This window comes from Aegilops tauschii, chromosome 7, assembly GCF_002575655.3.
Source record: "Aegilops tauschii subsp. strangulata cultivar AL8/78 chromosome 7, Aet v6.0, whole genome shotgun sequence".
Lineage (NCBI taxonomy): Eukaryota > Viridiplantae > Streptophyta > Magnoliopsida > Poales > Poaceae > Aegilops > Aegilops tauschii.
In genome coordinates, this window is record NC_053041.3 from 42,953,830 (window position 1) to 42,975,326 (window position 21,497).

At 41.3% G+C, this 21,497-nt stretch overlaps 1 protein-coding gene and 2 long non-coding RNA genes across 7 annotated transcripts; all 3 read right to left on the reverse strand.

The window, feature by feature from the left end:
* Positions 1 to 2,237: 2,237 nt before the first annotated feature.
* LOC120971936 (uncharacterized) lies at positions 2,238 to 2,846 on the reverse strand. Its single transcript, XR_005766330.3, has 2 exons — positions 2,627 to 2,846; positions 2,238 to 2,540 (listed from the first exon to the last, which is right to left on the reverse strand). It is a non-coding gene; the product is annotated as an uncharacterized lncRNA (long non-coding RNA).
* Positions 2,847 to 4,628: 1,782 nt separating this feature from the next.
* LOC109739941 (uncharacterized) lies at positions 4,629 to 5,592 on the reverse strand. Its single transcript, XR_002227143.4, has 3 exons — positions 5,024 to 5,592; positions 4,866 to 4,946; positions 4,629 to 4,778 (listed from the first exon to the last, which is right to left on the reverse strand). It is a non-coding gene; the product is annotated as an uncharacterized lncRNA (long non-coding RNA).
* Positions 5,593 to 10,857: 5,265 nt separating this feature from the next.
* Positions 10,858 to 15,466, reverse strand: LOC109739939 (uncharacterized). Of its 5 annotated transcripts, none has more exons than XM_040397937.3 (6): positions 15,090 to 15,405; positions 14,625 to 14,895; positions 12,213 to 14,481; positions 11,804 to 12,106; positions 11,616 to 11,721; positions 10,858 to 11,543 (listed from the first exon to the last, which is right to left on the reverse strand). In XM_040397937.3, the coding sequence occupies exons 3-6, from the start codon at positions 12,815 to 12,817 to the stop codon at positions 11,040 to 11,042; spliced, it is 1,518 nt and encodes a 505-aa protein (XP_040253871.2). In that variant the 5' UTR covers positions 12,818 to 14,481; positions 14,625 to 14,895; positions 15,090 to 15,405; the 3' UTR covers positions 10,858 to 11,039. The 5 variants fall into 5 exon arrangements, with proteins under 5 accessions (XP_040253871.2, XP_045088106.2, XP_073358957.1 ...); XM_045232171.2 differs by having other exon boundaries at positions 12,213 to 14,538; XM_073502856.1 differs by having other exon boundaries at positions 11,616 to 11,648; positions 12,031 to 12,106; positions 12,213 to 14,689; positions 15,090 to 15,466.
* Between the last annotated feature and the right edge of the window lie 6,031 nt (positions 15,467 to 21,497).

Genomic DNA, 21,497 nt, shown 5'->3' on the forward strand with positions numbered 1-21,497 from the left:
TTTTCAGTGATTATTTTTTCTTATGTTTAATATTAGTGTGTTTTATCATTATATTCAATTTGGTAATACTTAGGTTATTTAAAAAATGAAATGCCTTTGTAACAGATGAGTTTTCATCCGAAACCCTGATACTTCGAAAGAGATTGTCCATTTTGTACACGAAGTGCATCCAGTTTTTGCCGTAACCCTCTCTACCTTTTTGCACATGCCATGTGGGTGAAATTATGATACCATGCCAACTTTCAACCTTTTTGGAGTTCATTTGAAGTGTTTTTCAATTTCAGGGTCATTTAGCTGAAAAATCAGTAAATGCATGAAAGAATTTGTTTGCACATAAAATTTCTTCGCGTGTCAAATGCCAAAACACATAAGTACCCTAACTATTATAAAGATTCCCTCCTGGGTGTGAAACACAGAACAAAGTGCTGACAGTGAAGCCAATCACATCCCAGATCTTTGGGTGTGAAACTTTTTCTTCACGTGTGTCCCTTTGCGCCGTAACCATGGACAATCTTCATCATTTAACTGGATGCTCGGGTCAATATTCACTGTGAATGGAGCAATTTCATCAAACTTTTCATAATCTTCTGACATGTCTGTCTTGTCATCCACTCCCACGATGTTTCTTTTCCCAGAAAGAACTATGTGGCGCTTTGGCTCATCGTATGATGCATTTGCTTCCTCATATTTTCTTTTTCTCGGCTTGGTAGACATGTCCTTCACATAGAAAACCTGTGCCACATCATTGGCTAGGACGAATGGTTCGTCTGCATACGCAAGATTGTTGAGATCCACTGTTGTCATTCCGTACTGTGGGTCTTCCGTTACCCGCCCTCGTGTCATATTGACCCATTTGCATCGAAAGAAAGGGACCTTCAAACCACGTCCATAGTCAAGTTCCCATATGTCCTCTATGTAACCATAATATGTTTCCTTTCCCGTCTTGGTTGCTGCATCAAAGCGGACACCACTGTTTTGGTTGGTGCTCTTCTTATCTTGGGCGATCGTGTAAAATGTATTCCCATTTATCTCGTACCCTTTGAAAGTCATTATATTCGAAGATGGTAACTGGGACAGCAAGTACAAGTCATCTTCAATAGCGGCGTCATGCATGGCACATGTCTGCAACCAGCCGGCGAAAGTCCCCGTTTGTTCACGTGTAATCCAGTCGTCAGACTGCTCCGGGTGTTTGGAGCGCAGAAAATTCTTGTGTTCGTCCATATACGGAGCCACCAAGGTGGAATTCTGTAGAACTGTGTAGTGTGCTTGAGTGAGAGAATGCCCGTCCATACATATTATTTGATCCCCTCCTAGCGTGCCTTTTCCATCCAGTCTGCCCTTATGCCGCGATTCAGGAACACCAATCGGCTTAAGGTCAGGAATAAAGTCAATACAAAACTCAATGACCTCCTCATTTTCATGGCCCTTGGAGATGCTTCCTTCTGGCCTAGCACGGTTATGAACATATTTCTTTAAGACTCCCATGAACCTCCCAAAGGGGAACATATTGTGTAGAAATACAGGACCCAAAACGTTAGTCTCTTCGCATAGGTGTGAACTAGGACGTGCGTAATGATGTTGAAGAAGGATGGTGGGAACACCAACTCGAAACTGACAAGACATTGCACCAAATCATTCTCTAACCTTGGTATGATTTTTGGATCGATTACCTTCTGAGAGATTTCATTGAGGAATGCACATCACTACAACAAAAACTGCATGTAGAGACGTCATATTCCAAAGCTAGAGACGAGTTATTTCATCTCTAGGCAACCATAGAGTCGACTTAGTAAAGCGTCTTTGGAGCGTCTACCCACGGACCGTCTCAAAATATATAGACACGCTGGCTAAGCGTCTGTACATGGCATGGGACGCTATATTGGGACGTTGTAAGGCGTCTCTAGATATGACACGCTATATTTGGACGTTCAAAAGCGTCTCTAGACATGTAGAGTCATTGTGCTACGTCCGCTCGTACGTCTCTACTAACAGGGCCATTTCAATGGTCATGGGCCCTAGGCCCATTCCTATACACGCTATGTACAGACGTTATATTCGTCTCTAAATATACAAATGAAATTTTTTAACCATGTAATATTTTATTTTAAATAATATTTGATTCATTCCAAATTTGTAGTTTGCCATTTCAAATCCAGTAACTTTATCATGCCATATGCTTGTGCAGAATGGTCAACAAGTATTGATATATAAAAGCATCCACCATATCACCAATCACATTCATGAACAACAAATATCATTATATGAAGGGATCCACCCATATCACCAATTGTATCCACAACAATCCCATTCGCACAATTTCAATTAGTAGGAACAAACACTTTTGGTTCACAACTGAATCAAATCAAATCTTCATAAAAAATATGCAAATAATTAAGAAGAGATCATAGAAACTAGAACTAAGTTTTCCTACAAATCTAAAATCTTTATATAATACATAATACTTGTCCATCTAAAGACTAATTCTTCTATAGTTGCTCCTGGCTCCTGCAATGCACTCCTTTTCTAAATCTTGAGCTACCCTGAAAAAGAAAGATAACAGAGAAAAATTTAGAACATAGCTTGAAGACTAGTGTGAGAAGAAATGTACTTTGATGATGTACCATACCAGTGTTTGGTGGCTTGTTTTGAGGTTGTGCAGGAGTGGTTAATTTTGGTTTTTTAACCTAAAAATCGCAAAAATCCTTCATAAATAAAAAGCCTTAAGCACGCACATTGGAACATAGGATGATTGCATGAAAGTGTACTTACATGTGATAGAGGCCATGCAATAACATGACCAATAGCATCCCTTACTGTTTGTAATTGTCCATATGGTCTAACCAGTATCTGATCTCGAAGTTTTGAAGCAGCACAAATAGAAACTACTACATATTGCTCTCCAAGCATGTTTCCTCCAACCACATATGTTTTATCTCTACTCACTAAAGTTCCTTCGGCCACAAATTTATCTTTGCTTCTCGGGTTCAACGAAACCAAGAAAACTTTCATTTTATCCTATTTTTTCAAGAAATGAAACATTCATTATCACAAACCATGGAAGATTTCACTTTACACATAAAGGGACAATTGCACATGAAATTACACCAACTAACAATTCTAACCATTGTCTATATATATAGCACATATGCCCGTGCATTGCAACGGGAGAAAAAATTAACGTGTAACTAAATTTGGTGAGAAATAGCTTCTGAACGCTTCTAAATCTAAATACATATAATGTGTTGGAAGTGCCCTTAGCCAAATTTGTATTTAATATCTCTATGCACTATTTTTCCTTTCATTAAAATCTAGGAGATTTCATCTTGGCATGTCACGAACTCATGAATCCAGATAATTTTGCCCAAAACCGTGCACACAGATTTGATGGCTTTCTGCCTCCATGCCTCCTCATCTGGTTAATGGTTCTCAAATCAGCTTGCTGATTACATAGCAAGTTAAGACGTATATCAACTGACACGACTCGATGTAAGAAAGCAAGGTGGGATTATTGATGTTTTCTCAGACAGCGAATTTAGCTAAAACCGAGCTGCCTTCAATCCATCAGCAGGGCTGCTACCGCTAAAAAAGGCCTGGTTGCCTCCAATCACAATCGGCTGGGCTGCTACCGCTAAAAAAAGGCCTGGTTGCCTCCAATCACAATCGGCTCAGGAAAAAAATAATCCGGGCTGCTGCCGCTAGATGGGCTGCCCGATCGTTGCCTCGTTGCTTGCCTGGTTGGCTTGAGTCGGTTTAAACTGGGCGAGTAAAGAGGCAGGATAACAAACGACAAACGGAATTTGACGTAAATAACCAGGGACGAAAATCAAAGCGACAGACTAAACCAAACCAAGAATATCACCTCCCTTTAATAGTAGGTATAGATATACCTGCTTAGTGATACGATGAAGTTGTACACTTGGTTCAGGACCACCTTGCTTGGTCTCATTGTTATTTTCAGCATGACCATTCTTTGCTTCAGGACCATCATGTGCTTTCTACAATTGAGGTTCAGTTTAGTTGTAAGTAAACTTATAGAAAACATAGACCTTGTTTGATATAACAGCAGAAATTTATGTGCGCATGCACACACCTTAGCAACCGTGTGCTCATGTGGTGAAGATAAACTGGTGCAACCCTCTTTGGTTCTTGCGCAATTGCTAGGATGCAATTCCTGGTTAGTCTTGTTCGGTAAAGTTGATTCTGCACACCCTTGATTTATCCTATCATTTTTTTAGTGTGCGCTTTCTACAGTTGAGGTTTAGTTCAGTTGTAAGTAAACATACACAAAACATAGACATTGTTTGACAAAGAATCAGAAGTTTATGCATACAGACACACCTTAGAAACCATGTGTGGTAAAGATGAACCAGTGCAATCCTCTTTGGTTCTGGAAGAAAAGCTAGGATGCAATTCCTGGGCAGTAATCTGCTTATCCAGTAAAGTTAATTCTGCACTTCCTTCATTGGTGTAACTGTCTTTGGTTGATTCTGCGCAGCCTTGATTGTCCTTATCAAACATTTCAACGCGTGCCTTCTACATTTGAGGTTCAGTTCAGTACGACATAAACATACAAAATCATAAGCATTGGTTGATAATGAAGTAAAAAAAATATGCGCACACACCTTAGCAACCATGTGTGGTAAAGATAAACCAGTGTAACCCTCTTTGGTTCTCACAGAAAAACTAGGATGCAATTCCTGGGTAGTGATCTGCTTGTCTGGCTAAGTTGATTCTCCACTTCCTTGATTAGCCCTATGAAACTTTTCAATGTGTGCTTTCTACTATTGAGGTTCAGTTCAGTTGTAAGTAAACTTACACAAAACATAGGTATTTTTTAATAACAAAGCAGAAATTTATGCACACACCTTAGCAACCATTTTTTCTTGTGGTAACGATAAACCGGTGTAACACTCTTTGGTTCGTGCACAATCGCTAGGATATAGTTCCTGCAACTTATGATGAACAATTGTTTAAGTATGAGAATGAAGTAGAATATTTATTAGCGAAGAAACTATTACATCACCTGCATAGCACTCAATGGAGCATATTCTTCAGCTTCGTTATGTGATTCACTGCCAACAACTCTTTCGTTGAGATCAACCTGAAACAAGAACATGATAATAGTATATTAATACTCATATTTTTATCTTTGTAGAAAGAGGTGTGGTTTAGATACTAACTTCATCACTTCTCGCGGTTACAAATTCATTTCTCAAATCCTCTGTGGGGAATTTTTGCTTCAGGAACGAACGGATCATAGCCAACTCATCTGTCACATTTTCTACATTATCACCTAGTGCCCGCAGTCTAAATTGAACATTTCCTTCTTTCTCGGGATGCTGAACAAAAGTCAGTCCCTGAGAAACTTTTATTTCGCTCCAATACTTGTCACCATAATACCCTCGAAGTTTTTTTGCCTCTTCCCCATGCACGCTTTTAAATACTTCTCTATAATCACTAAATGAAAGGTTCCCATTGTTATCTTTCTTTCTTTCTTCCAGTTTCTCCTATTGAAATAAATAAAAAACATCTCATTATACTAAGTAGTTTTAAATTAAAGCCTTTACTTTAATCACAAGTAGAAGTATACCATCACTATCTTTGTATTCGCATTTTTGTATTCACCGTCCTTCTTCTGCTTATGAGCTTCATCCCATTGTTCAATCTTGCTAACCTTTCGATTGCTCTTAATTTCCTGTTCAACAAAGTAAATTAGAATGTTTGTTAGTGTTTCTGTTAGAACATGTTCAGTTTTCTTCACTAACAAAACTTTTCTGAGCCATCTTTAGAAAGAAAAAGTTTGACCATCTCTTTTCTGAGCCTAGCATGGCTTTTTCTCCCGGTTGTATGTGGATTCTTCTGCTTCTTTGCACACTCGATGTTCTTTTCGCATAATTTCTGGGAAAACAACACATCTAGTCAGTACTAATGTCACCAAACTAGTTATGTACGCCAGATTAAGTATGAGAATATAACACATTACCATGTGTGAATCCTGGCACCAAAACCCAACAAGAGTATCCCATTGATGTGCATTAACACCTTTGGGAACACCTGCTACAATTTCAGCCAAAGACTTCTTCTCACGCTTGAAATATTTACTTTTCAAACGAGACTTATACACTCTCCATCTTTTGTTAATATTCAATAGGATCCAGTCTCTTGTAAGTTGTCTAGTCTCATTGGGGTAGATAAATTTCTCCTTCAAATATTAAAATTGACAATCAGCAATGTGAAATGAACAGCCTTGAACAGTGCTATAAATTTTTTACCTCCACATCTGTGATCATCTGCCCATGTTTTTGTAGAAACAATTCATTGTCCCATCTTGGAATATGCAATGGTGCAAATGTTGAGTTTTCTGCAAGCCAGGTAAGATGTTGACCTAGAATGGCAGCCGACCTTCCATTTGGAATTCCACTTCCGTCAGTCTCCACAATTATCTTGCCCCCACGTAATTCTGACAAATTTTTACCTCGGAATTCCCCTATAATCTGTCGCACATCTCCATTTGGCCCTGCATGCAAGAGTATCAGAATGGCATATAACTGGACCATATACAGCACACTAGATATGTGTTTGAAAAAGAAAATTGAGCTTACAAATTATTTTAATTTGCCGAGTAGATTCAGGAAGCTTTTTTGGTACTAGATCATCAATCTCTGGAGGGCCTTGTAAATTTTCTTCATCTGATTGTACACTTTCAGAAGCTTGCTCTGGGATGTTTAGGCTTCGAAGCCGTTGAGGTATCCTCGACATGATATCTTTACCAAACAATGTTAAAATCATATGTTAAGGTCAAGCATCGAAGCATATGTCAAGGTCATGCATATGATTTCACAAATTTCTTGGAACCAAACAGCCTTACGCACAAACCAAAGACTCAAAATTACTGCATTATGTGTGTGTGTTTCATAAATCAGTTACCAAGTAACTCAATTCTTATGTTTGCCTCACAAAAGATATGTAAGACAAGTTATCTTCCAAATGCTAATAACATAACACTGTCAACAAACTCACATAGTTGGTGTAGTCCTAAATAGCAACAGCAATGTCACAGACGGCACAATCCAGTTTATCTTACGTTTGCTAGATAACTAGCCTCTTTCTGCTATACAACTTTTTTAAATAGAAACTAGTTGTAGAAAATGGTATATGTTGGACAAGAGGGGAAGGCAGAGGGTGGACAGGGTGGGCCGCTGCCCACCCCGAGATTTTGGTTTGATCTATATACCATAGGAGAACAGAGATGGATCTGAGAATAAAAATAAAACAGAGCCCAACTAGCAGCTAGCAGACCTAACCAGCGTCGAACTGGACACTGTGGAGACGTGCAGAAGCCGACCGCCCGTCCCATTATCTTTAGTATGCACATCCCAATCCCCATTCCCAATATCTAATTGAAATCATTATTAATTAGGAGCTGCTGTGTTTATAAGTATATTTCCCTAAAAAAAGTATATTCAACTGAAAAAATTGGCACTGTATGGCCTATTTGTTGTAAAAATATCCAGCCAAATCTCTGTTTGCATGACATATTTGTTGTCGATTTTTTTTATAGGCAGACCACCCTGTTTCGAAACCTTAGATCCGCCACTGTGTTGGACTCCAGTGGAATAAGGTGATCTTGCCGTAAATATGACCCATACACGCATGTAACTGAAAAGGCACCCAAAAATCACTTCAGAACTTACTGTAACGCACATAGCAACATACAAACCTGTAACAACAATCCTTTAGTGCAAAATCTGAGAGCTGCTGATTGAAACCTCCCTTCAGCTAAGATGCAAGAATCAAAACTAAAAAAAAGTGGGACTGCACTAAGATGGGTAGGAAATAGGACAGACTAAAAATACTACAAAATAGCAGAATACATTGCAGCCTGTGCAACCAAGCACTCATGTTTTATGCTCCAGCGTAAATGGAATGTGAGGTTATTTGGCCAATCTATCTAACACCACTTGTACTACTTTTGATCTTTAACATACACATTTTGATTAGGCCAAACAATTGCTCACATATTTTAAAGAAAATCTGTCAGAATTGATTTCTAGGCAAGCAAGCAATTCAACAAACACTTAGAGTGCATTGCCTACATGAAGGAAGTAAGGAGACGAAGGAGAAGAGGATCAAGATTTGAGATGCATAAATGAAGGAGCCACTTCGGTTGATTAATGGTAAAACTGTTGGGGCAATGGGATTCAAGGGATCACCTGCTTGACATGGTGGAGGCGAGAGCTGCTTGCTGGGCGGCGTACCGATGGACAAACGGCGCAGCTTCGTGTGAAGGCTGAGATCGTCTCGGATGCGGCTTTGTGGCGGTGAGGACGAAGTCGGGAGGAGCACGGCTTCGTGATGGTGAGGACGACACACGCCGACGAGGCTCCGACTAGCGACCTTGTTGATGGAGGAAGAAAGGAGTCGTCGGCGGGCGTAGCTAGCGGCGGCGAGCGGAGCTAGCGGCGGAGGGCAGCGCTTGAGGATGAGGCTGCCACCGCGCGGTGTGCGGGAATGGCGGCGCGCGGGTTCATGATGCCGGGCAGATTGGAATCGGGAAGTTGGATCATGGGGAGGTGGGGAAGATGGTGGGGAGGAAAAATAGCAGAGACGCGCGAAGTCTTTCCCGCGGTAAAGAAAATATGTGTAGCGCCAAATTTTATTAAGAAAAAATATTCCGGGAAGCCCAAATTTAATTAAGGGTGAATAGTTTGGGAGCTCTAAGTAATCACATATATGGATGTGTTAAAAAACACATATATTGATAAATAATTTTTTTAGGTGTATCCTTTATTGGATTATCCTTATGCTTTGTTCTTTTTTCAAAAAATATCAAATTTCATTGGGTAATATACGTATCCAAGTAATATCGATATAGCTTAATAAAAAACAATAAAGGCAGTGGTAGATCAAAGTTGAGCTTGGCCCTCCTCCGTGCGCTGCCGTGTCGACCACTGACGCCGCACCGGCGTGCCATCCCTTCAACTAGCCCATGTCAGCGACGGAACCGGCGGCACGCAACGACTCCTCCAAGCTAATCTAGACCAGCTGGTCACTGATGCAGTGTCGGCATCTTCGCGGTGTCGGCGTTCGATGTGGCAAACGTGGCCCAAATTGCGCCACTCCTACCGCTCCTCCTCCTGTGCCACCCTCTTGGCCGACGTCAGGGTGCTGCATGACGATGTGTCGTCGCCATGTCAAGGTAATGGAGGAGGCGCCCGGGAGGGCTCCTCCTCCTTCACGACCTTGTCACGCCAGTTGCGACGCAGCAGTGATGCCAGTCGGTTGAAACGGTCAAACGTGTTGCGTGAGGGGGTGGCTCCTCTTTGACGCGACATCCGGTTTGGTCTCAGCAGTTTCATCAGAGGGGAGGGGCTCCTCCTCAACATGTATGTTGATCGGGGTTGGCGTTGTGCTTAAATAGCCAGGGCACGCAGACCGACACTGCTTTAATGTGGCGCATCGACCGGAGTAGGCTTCTCAGTCCCCGTGTTCATTTACGCTTGTAGCAATGATCAACATAGTACCTCACTTGAAGCACTGCGCTGCCACTCATTTCTAGCATCTCATGCCGCCGGTCGTAGTCCACACCCAACTCCGGTTGGAGCAAATATGCAGTTGGTCTGAAATAAACCTGCCACACCGATTCCTGCAAATAGTGTGGTTGGCTCGATCGTCCAGCAGGGCCACCGTCACCATTTCCAGCTCTCGGCGTGGCCGGTTGCAGCATCTCACGCCATGGTGTTTTTGTTATAAATGATCGGCCCAACTAAGGCACAAGCGCGAACCTCCTTCTTGCTCCCGGGTTTCGAGGCCCCCAAAATCTTCCTTGGTTGGGTTGTAGGAAGCATACAGAAGCTTGTCAGATTTTTTAAGTCGGTTATCTTTATCTTGTTTAGGTTTATTTCGGTCAGGTTTTACTAAGTTTTCCTGGGTTTTCCTTTTTTCCTTTTATCTTTTATTTTTTACCTTTTGTTTTAGTTTTATTTATTTTTCCTTTCTATTTTTTCTATTTCCCTTTCTTTCTTTCTTTTTCAAATTCTTGGAGTTCTTCCAAATTTGTGAACTTTTATTTACAATTAAAGTTTTTTTAAGTTTGTGAATATATTTTTCAAACCGTGAACATTTTTCAAATTCACAATAATTTCAAGTTCAAAAACATTTCTTGAATTTGTGAACTGTTCTCTAATTAGTGAAAAATTCCATTTTTTCGCAAAAAAGCTTTGAAACCATAAATCATTTTCAAATTCGCGAAACTTTTTCAAATACTCAAACTTTTTCAAGATCATGAATATTTTTTAGATTCATTCTTTTAGTTTGTGATTATATTTCATTGAATTGGTGAACTTTTTTAGAATTCATGAACATTTTCAGAAGGCGTGAACCTTTTTCAAATTGATGTTTTTTTTGAAGATCGCAAACATTTTTCAAATTTGATTTTCCCCCAATTTTTTTTAACTTTTTATGAAAGTCAACGGCCATATGTGGCCGTTCCCAGGATTTTAAAAATAACAAAAGAAATGTACTAGTTACTGTAACACTTCACTGATTTCACGAAATATCCCTTACTGCGTTTGATTTTTATGATTTTCTAGTTTCTCCATCTTTATTTACTATAATTTTTTCTGGTTAACTGGGATGTCAATCGTGCAAAGTCGATGTCATGCACTTGCAAAATATTATTGAAATATTGACTAGACTACTTTCATTTTCTATAAACTATCACAAAGAAGCATCCAATCAGGACAAATTAACCTGAAGCACACTTCATCAGAAGGTTCCAAAATTTAGCAGTAGTACTGTCAGTGAAAGTTAAAAAACTGTTCAAAGAACTAAACGGACAGCCATACAACTCATTCATAACAAAAGGGAACATACACATTAAAAAAACACCATAGGCTCGTTCATCACAGAGTAACATACATTCCGAAGAAGATCCACCCAGCTAGAATAATTATGTTGGAGTAATTCTACCTAGGAGCATGGATGACAATTGCTAAACCTATATCTTAGCTGCAGATAACAAGCTAAAAACACAAAGACTACTCTGTTTCATCTGAAGATGGTTCTCCACCCATGTCAAAAATATCACGAGGTTTGAATTTCACCATGGTATTCCAATTCTCACTTCTCGGATTTTGGATATAGAAGACCTGGTCCACTTGGGAAGAAAATACAAAAGGTTCATCCTCTAACTTCTCCCCTGTATGTATTTTTCGGGAGAAGTTCACATGAGTGAATCCAAACTCATCTCTTATAATACCAGCTTTGTGATGAACATCATACCAATCACATTTAAAGAAGACCACCTTGTAATCTTTGTATGACAATTCAAAGATGTCAGATAACCGACCATAATAGGACACACCATTTTCAGCAAGGTTCACGACACCACTATTTTGTGTCACGTGTCCTGTCTCGCGACTGATAGTATGAAACCTGAAACCATTAATTATATAGCCACTATAGCGCACCCCGCATTTGCTTGGTTTTGCGGCTAATGCTCTTATCTTTTCTGTGATATCCAGTCCATCATTTAGTATAACCTGTATGTAAGAGTGGTTACATTGAGTTCACATGGAACTACAGTGAAGGAACATGCTAAAGGTGAATTATACCTTTTGTTCCAACCAGTCAGCAAAGTGTCTACTAATCAAATCCTCATTGTCATCATCCGTCAAATTTAAGTTACCCGATTTCCTCTTCTCTTGGTCCAGAAATTCTCTGTAATAATAAGACAAATAACATCATGATTTTTTCCAACTTGTGAAAAATAAAAGAAATAGGAGACAACATTGAAGCACACCTACGAAGATCATCAAGCTCATCAGAGTGTCGCAAGACATATCTATGTGCTTGAACTAGAAGCTGATCGTCCAACTGGCCTATAGTGACAGCCTTTCCAATTGGCTCACCAACACTATCAAACATGTACATGCCCTTTGTATTATCTGAAGGATCAGGGTTCCTAGATGTTCTTGTGAAACGTGTGGTTCCTTCTAGAAATCTTGAACAAAAGGTCAAGCATTCTTCAACAGTATATCCTTCAGCAATAGAACCTTCAGGATAAGCTCTATTGCGCACAAGTGACTTTAGCCAAACAAATGATCTGAACATCATAAAACAACAATGTTATATGCATAATGGGAAACAATAAATCAAATCATATACTTAGATGCACTGTGGAAAATAACAAATCAATCAAAGTAGCATACCTCTCTAGAGGGTACATCCACCTGTAATGCACCGGGCCACCAAGTTTAGCTTCTTCAACTAAATGCACCATTAAATGTACCATGACAGTAAAAAACGATGGAAGAAAAACCTTTTCCATATTACGAAGTGTCTTCACAATACTCTCTTGCAGTTTGTCAAGCTCAGAGACATCTAACACTTTGGAGCATAGCTTCTTGAAGAAATTAGCCAGCTCAACAACTATTATCATGACATCTTTACTGGGATAACAGTGTAAAAGTGCCACAGGAAGGATGTCTTCTAGAATAACATGGCAGTCGTGGCTTTTGAGGCCAGTCAATGTCAATTCTTTCATGTTCACACACCTCGAAAAGTTTGATGCACAACCATCAGGTGTCCTACAATTCTTAACCACTGTACAAAGAATCTCCTTCTTTTCTTTATACATATTAAAAGGTGCATGCGGCAATTCAGTTTTACCCTTATCACCTTCATGAGGTTGAAGGCTAGATCGAATTCCAATTTCTCCTAAGTCAAGTCGTGCATTAAGGCCATCCTTTGTTTTAGAATCAATATCCAGTAAGGTTCCAATTAAATTTTCGAAGACATTTTTCTCAATATGCATTACATCTAGATTGTGCCTTAACTTGTTGTGCTCCCAGTATTCCAAATCAAAGAATATCGACTTCTTTTTGAAACAATCCTCAGGCTTCTTTTCAGGTTTACGTGCGACGTTACCTGATTTCTTGTTAGGCGCTCTTTTCACTGTCTTTGCCCTTCTTTTTCCCTTTCCCTTTCTTTGCCACAACAACCTTTTTTCCTAAGACAAACACTCTGCCCTGCAACATTCTCAAAGCTGAGCTACCACTCATTGTTATAGGTGCAAGTTCCATCTCTTCGGTGTTATCAAACTCCTTCTTTCGTCTCCGAAATACATGATTCTGTGTTAGCCATCGGCGATGACCCATATAACCAAAATTTCTTACTCTTCTTTAGCCAATATGATCTTGTAAAAGGACCACAAGACAGGCAAGCATATTTACCGCTCGTGCTCCACCCATAGAGGTAAGCTAATGCTGGAAAATCGTTCAAAGTCCATAATAGTGCAGCTCGAAGAGAAAATTTCTCCTGGGTACATGAATCAAAAGTGTCCACACCCTTCCAAAGATGTTGCAGCTCATCCACCAACGGCTGCAAATATACATCAATATCATTGCCAGGGGAACTTGGTCCAGGAATAATCATTGATAAAATTAGAGATGTTTGCTTCATGCAGATCCAAGGTGGTAGGTTGTATGGAATAAGCATCACTGGCCAAGTACTATGTTTTGCACTCATGAGTCGGAAAGGATTAAACCCATCAGACCCAACGCCTAGCCGCGCATTACGGGGATCCTCAGCGAATTTAGGATATCTGGCATCAAGATCTTTCCAAGCCTCTCCATCAGCTGGACATCGCAGCAATCCATCTTTTGTACGACCCTCATCATGCCAACGCATGTCAGTTGATGTCTTCTTGGTTGCAAATAACCTTTGGAGCCTTGGAATCAATGGGAAATATCGCAACACCTTGGCTGGTTTCTTCTTCTTCTTCTTCTTCTAAGATTCAGTTGCCGAATCTTTCTTCTCATTTTCATTGGTAAGCCAACGAGAGGCACCACACACATGGCAAGGCTCCTGGTTAGCTCTTTCACCTCTAAAAAGCATGCAGTCTCTTGGGCATGCATGAATTTTCTCATAGTCCAGCCCTAATCCGCGTATGATTTTTTTCACCTCATAATATTTCTTGGGTAGGTTTATCTGAGGAAATGCAACCGATAATACACCAAGTAGCTGTGTGAATGATTCCTGTGACCATCCATGCAAGACTTTCATGTGATATAAAGTGACAAGAAATGACAACCTCGAATATGTTGCACATCCAGGGTATAAATCTGTGTTTGCTTCCTCGAGGAAACTAGCGTATATGTCTTGTTCTCTCATTGCATCATCATCTGCAGATGTTGTATTGACATTCTCAGCCATACCAGGTTCCAAGTTCTCAAATTCAGACTGAACACCATCTAGTTCCCCATCAGATGCGCTTGATAGTGATTGGAAGCTGTCAGCCATGGGGAAAATGGCACTTAAGAGCCCAGAAATGTCATGCAATCTTCTATTACTGCCTTCTACATCAGAATTCACTGGAAAACCCGGAATATGAAAATCGTTGTTGTTATTTGACATGGGAGCAAATGCAAATGACGGTGAATCATACTCTTCTCCATGGCAAACCCATTTTGTATAACCCTGAAGAATACCATCACATCTTAGGTGGGTTTTCACTTCGTCGTAATTCTGCGTTGCCTTATTTCCACAATTTACATAGGGACAGAGAATTTTATCACCGAGTGGAACATCATGGAAGGCAAAAGATAGAAATTGCTCGACACCTTCTTTATAATCAGTAGTTGATCTTGGTTTACTCATCCAACCTCGATCCATTAGCCTTTGCTAGCTGTAGTAATGAAAAAAAATAGATCAGTTTATAATTTTCCATATGCTCTTTTACATTAAGCATAGGTTCATATGAATATTTTAAACTATGCGGGCAATCTTCTGGCAGCAGAGGCTTGTGGGTGAGCTCGTTGCCGAGGTCAGCAGCTGAGGGAGAGGGGCGTTGGCGGGGAGCGGCGTTGTGCCGGGGCCAACCGGTGTCAGGGTCTGATGTACATTGCACAAACATTTCAATTTCCATAGTGAGCACCAAATGAATCACACAGTAATTAGTAAGCAGCAATCATTTATGAGCATACGCATCAAATGAATCAAGTTCAATTTAAATTTACAAGCAATCACAGAATAATCTTCAGATTTGTTTAGAAAATAGAAACGGAGGGAAAGAATAGATGCAGTACATTGTGGCTGTTGAGGAACGGAGGCCGGACTGCCGGATGGTGCTGCCGCCGCGCCGGGGAGGCGCGAGGACGGTGGCTGGAGCCTGGAGGGCGCTGCCGGCTGCCGCCGCGCTTGGGAGGCCGAAGGCGGACTGGTGGCCTGGCGCCTGGCGGAGCCGCGGAGGAGAGGGCTGGGCGCCGGAGGCCGAGGCAGGGGAGTGAGATGGCCGGATGGAGGGGAGGGAAGGGACCGAGGGAGAGGCAGGAGAGGGCCAGCCGCCGCCGCCGGAGCCTTCAGCTAGCGCTAGGTTGGGGAAAAGGTTGGAATCGAGGAAGGGAAACGATGTGCTCAGGCGGTCGGCTACTCGCGCGCCTGACCAGACACCACGTCGCTCGTGTGTTTGGGCTCATGGGCCAACGGCCTAGTCACTCTTTATATTACCTTATAATACATGTAGTAGTATTTTTTTTGCACAAAAGTCTTTGGTAGTCCACGCCTAAAAAGAGAAATGGCCGGCAACGAGCTCACCCACACGCTGAAGGATTATAGTCGCATATAAAACGTCTCACAAATCGTCTCTAAGTTAATTAAAATGATATACTTATTTTCTAAATGGCCAATTATAAGCAGAAGCTTGTGACACCCTATAAACGTCTTAAGAAGCGTCTTTAGCTTGCTAGTGTTTATGGGCGTAGAGACGAAGACAAATAGCGTCTCAGAAAAAGCGACCATACAAGCCGTTTTTGTTGTAGTGATAGCTTCACAATGGCTAATCGAACGTTTTCCGGTAGAAGCCCCATCAATGCAACCGGAAGCAGTTGCGTCATAATCACGTGGCAGTCATGAGACTTTAGGTTCTGAAATTTTTTCTCTGCCATATTTATATTCCCTTTACATTCGACGAGAAGCCAGACGGTACCTTAATACTGAGCAGGCATTCAAAAAAGATTTCCTTCTCTTCTTTGGTAAGAGCATAGCTGGCATGACCCTAATGTATGCCGTCTTTTCCGTGCATACGTTGCTGGTCCTCCCGTGCCTCCGGTGTATCTTTTGTCTTCCCATACACGACCAAGAAGCCAAGCAGGGTCACACAAAAATTCTTCGTCACGTGCATCACGTCGATTGCGGAGCGGACCTCTAGGTCTTTCCAATAGGGCAAGTCCCAAAATATAGATTTCTTCTTCCACATGGGTGCGCGTCCGTCAGCGTCATTCGGAACAGGTTGTCCGCCATGACCCTTTCCAAATACTACCTTCAAATCCTTGACCATATCATGTACATCAGCACCGGTACGGTGGAGAGGCTTCGTCCGGTGATCCGCCTCACCTTTGAAATGCTTGCCTTTCTTTCTTACGGGATGCCTGCTCGGAAGAAATCGACGATGTCCCAGGTACACATTCTTCCTACAATTATCCAAATATATACTGTCGGTATCATCCAAACAGTGCGTGCATGCGCCGGTATCCCTTGTTTGTCTGTCCTGAAAGGTTACTGAGAGTAGGCCAATCATTGATGGTCACGGACAGCAACGCCTTTAGGTCAAATTCTTCCTGTGCGTGCTCATCCCACGCACGCACACCTATTCCATTTTACAGCTGTAAGAGTTCTTCAACTAATGGCCTTAGGTACACATCAATGTCGTTGCCGGGTTGCTTAGGGCCTTCGATGAGGACTGGCATCATAATGAACTTCCGCTTCATGCACAACCAAGGAGGAAGGTTATACATACATAGAGTCACAGGCCATGTGCTATGATTGCTGCTCTGCTCCCCAAAAGGATTAATGCCATCTGTGCTTAGACCAAACCATACGTTCCTTGCGTCACCTGCAAACTCCTCCCTGTACTTTCTCTCGATTTTTCTCCACCGCGACCCGTCAGTGGGTACTCTCAACTTTACGTCTTTCTTACGGTCTTCTTTGTGCCATCGCATCGCCTTGGCATGCTCTTTGTTTTGGAAGAAACGTTTCAACCGTTGTATTATAGGAGCATACCACATCACCTTGGCAGGAATCTTTTTCCTGGGGCGCTCGCCCTCGACATCACCAGGCTCATCGCGACTGATCTTATAGCGCAATGCACCGCATACCGGGCACACGTTCAAATCCTCGTACTCACCGCGGTAGAGGATGCAGTCATTACGGCATGCATGTATCTTATGCACCTCTAACCCTAGAGGGCAGACAACCTTCTTTCCTTCGTACGCACTCTCGGGTAATTCGTTGTCCTTTGGAAGCATATTCTTTATCATTACCAGCAACTTTCCAAATCCCTTGTCAGATACACCATTCTCTGCCTTCCATTGCAGCAATTCCAGTGTGGTGCCCAACTTTTTCTTGTCAGCTTCGCAATTTGGGTACAACAATTTCTTGTGATCCTCTAACATGCGCTACAACTTCTTCTTCTCCTTTTCACTTGCGCAGTTTCTCTTTGCATCGGCAATGGCCCGACCTAGATCATCAGCGGGCTCATCTGATGCCTCTTCTTCAGCTTCTTCCCGCATTACCGGCTCAACTTCTTCCCCCATTGCCGGCGCAACTAAGGTAACAATTGATCCAACAGCATAATGATACCAAGCCTCACTATCGATGGAATATTTTCTAATCTTTCTAATCTTCAAGCGCATTTTCTCCATCTAGATCTTGTGATCATCGACGACATCGGCAACATGCAACTCCAATTCCACCTTCTCCCCCTCAATTCTTTTCAATTTTTCTTTCAAATACTCGTTTTCTCTTTCAACTAAATTTAACCTCTCGACAATAGGGTCGGTTGGAATTTCCGGTTCACATACCTCCTAGATAAAAATATCTATGTCAACTTGATGGGCATAATTTGTCATAAACACGAAATGCAACAAATAATTTTAAAAGAGAATATACCACATCTGAATCATAACACGGACGAGGGCCGACGGGGACGGATATCAAAACCATGGCACTATGTATAACAAACAACGTACGGGTAAGATAATTATACGAGTAACTATATATCCAAATCACACAAACATGAATTTTTTATATAAAAAGAATAAGAACAAGAGGCTCACCACAAGGTGGTGCCGGCGATGGGACGGTGCGGGCGATCGACGGTGGTTACGACGGAGATTTAGAAGGCACTAAGTAAACCACACCTACATATGCAAAATAAGTGTTATTTTGACCTCAAATTGCATATAAATCAAATACTACCACATATAATTCCTCCAGAATTACTAAAACCCACAAATTATTCACTATATAAACCATTGCAAGAGCTAATCTAGAAATGAGAGATGAAAGGGCAAAGTTGCTAACCTTTGTGATCATTTGAATGGATGGGGGCCTTCAAATCTTGACAAAATTTGGGCAAAATGTGTGATGAGCTCGAGGAAGAAGGGAAGAACAGAGAGGAGAGGAGAAAGGGGGAAGAACAGAGGGCGGGTGGACGAAGGGTTTATATAGCACGACCTTTAGTACCGGTTCGAGGCACAAACCGGTACTAAAGGTGCTGGAGGGGCCCCAGATTGACAACATCCTGCCACCACTCTCTTTAGTACCGGCTCGTGGCACGAACCGGTGCTAAAAGTTCGGCACGAACCGGTACTAATGAGAGCGGCCCACCTAGCCGTTGGAATACAAACCGGGACTAATGAGCTGAACATTTGACCCTTTTTCTACTAGTGTTTCCATCTATAGTAATTAAGCTGGATAAATTTAATCAGAAACTGGCTAATTGATTGAAACATGTAACAAATGATCAGTTCAAAACATGCATATCATGCATCTTGCAGCGGTAGTCTTGGACGGCTAAATGAATTACTTGTGTGCTATGGTCTCCACATCTATTGGTAATTATACATTTGGTCGCAGCAAAGAATGATGGAAAAAAGCACCGCAAAGTGCAAACATCTGTACATCTCGTCCCACCAACCTTCAACCCTCTGTATAGACAATGATGTGGGTCTAAAAAGTTCTTCATCTTCAACCAAATATATATCAGAAAACATGCTGCAAACGGAAATCCCAAAACCACATATTTAGTGGCCTGCCTAGAGGCAATTACAAACAATCAAAATATGAAGAGCTTCAAGGAATAGAAGGCACCAGGAAAGAGGCAAAATTTTCTCCTGGCCTGGCAACATCAAATCTTATGGAGTTGAACCTGTGCACTCAAGAATACAAGTCATAGAATAGCAATATGCCGATCAATCCAAGAAAGACGAGCTAGTGCTCCATTAACTCATTGCTTTTCCTAGCCATGTATGGCTAAAACAAAATAAATGGTATAAGAAACATAATCAGCGAAATATCAAGTCTAGATGTAGCACACCTTGTGTGATTATATGAATATCTTCATGTTAAAATTACCATAAGATATTGCCAGTATCCCACACATATAGTATTATAACTGGTACAATATGTTTAATATTTAGATGTGTGTAGTCAGGGTAAGAATAAGATCCAGATATGTTGTTTGTACGTGATAATACATAGTTCATCGAATTAGGGTTCAGAATGTACATCGGTCATCTACAGGTTAGTTGGCTAGTCTTTTGTCTATGATAATACATTGGTGCACAAAATTTAGCTTTCATGGCTAACAAGTCATCACTGTGATACTATTTTAGTTTAGTCTAGCATTTGGATCCCGTGTGAAGTTGACTGCCATTAGATGATGCACTAACTGAAGACAAGTCGACTGTCGAAAGGCGATATTACATGGAACACTAGATAGAACAGCCACATGTTTTCTGTCGAAAGGCAATACTCCGGGGAACACTAGATAGAACATCCACCACTAATACATTCTTTCCGTTGAAAGGCAATTCTTGGTGGAATACTAGACACTTGTTTCACACGTGTTATTTGCCCTTAGATGTGCGGGGTCTCCCTAGACATGATTTGGACTAGTGTACCGCATAGGTGGATTTTTCGAACAAGAGTCCGTTATGTAGTTAAGAAAATGCTTCATTTATGATCATTTCATGCATTAATTGTCTGCAACATTATCATAAATAACCACCACATTTGTGGCAATTGTATATGTTTTGAACATCGGAACCAACGGACCATGGGGTTGGGTCTTGGCAAATAACACTAATGATTGTCAGAGTACACGTTAAAAAAAATGTGGGTTAACTATGATGCCAAGTACCAATCTCCAAAATTAACCGCTATTTTATTTGTGAGAGATACAATAATTCTCTATCAAAATGCATGCATGATTTGCCTCCAATCACTACTAGAAAAAGGGTCAAATGTGAAGCACATTAGTGCCGGTTTGATTTTGAGCCGGCACTAATGTGTCCATTAGTGCCGGTTCCAACGGCTAGGCGGGCGGAGATCATTAGTACCGGTTCGTGAGCAACCTTTAGTACCGGTTCGTGTCACGAACCGGTACTAATGAGGCTGCGTCAGGCTGGGGCCCCACGGGCACCTTTAGTACCGGTTCGTGCCATGAACCGGTACTATAGTTTTTTAGTAAGCTAATTTTTAGTCCCACCTCGCGAAGAGAGAGGCACTAGGAGCGGTTTATAAGCCCTGAGTGCAGAGACGATGAAGGAGAGGCGCAATGCTCATCTGCACGTTGCTTAGCTTTAAGCCTTGAGGAATAGTGTAGACTGCACGGAGCTATGTGCAGTGAAATTTGCACTATTCCGAAAGGCTTGAAGCTAATTAACGAGCATTGTGCCTCTTTTTTATCTTTAATAACTTATTACAACTCCGGACTTCTTGTGTTACGGCAAAAACTGGACGCATTTCGTGTACAAACTGGATAATCTCTTTCGAAGTATCAGGGTTTCTGACGAGAACTCATCTGTTACATGGGCACTTCATTTTTTTAAACTTATTACAACTCCAGACTTTTTTGCGTTCCGTACACACCATTCAAAGCGATGTCATCAATTTTCAAAACTTTCTGACATCATTGCTATTTTTCAGTCATTTACCGATTTGTTTAGAGAGCTTAATGATCGTGAAATTGAAAATCACTACAAAATGAACTCCGAAAATGTCAAAACTTGGCATGGTATCATCATTTCACCCACATAGCACGTGCAAAAGAGTAGATAGGGTTACGGCAAAAACGGTACGCACTTCGTGTACAAACTGGACAATCTCTTTCGGAGTATAAGGGTTTCGGACGAGAACTCATCTGTTACACTGGCACTTCATTTTTTTAAACTTATTACAACTCCAGACTTTTTTTGCGTTCCGTACGCACCATTCAAAGCGACGTCATCAATTTTCAAAACTTTCTGACATCATTTGCTATTTTTTAGTCATTTACCGATTTGTATAGAGAGCTAAATGACCGTGAAATTGAAAATCACTACAAAATGAACTCTGAAAATGTCGAAACTTGGCATGGTATCATCATTTCACCCAGATAGCATGTTCAAAAGAGTAGAGAGGGTTACGCCAAAAACTGGACGCACTTCGTGTAC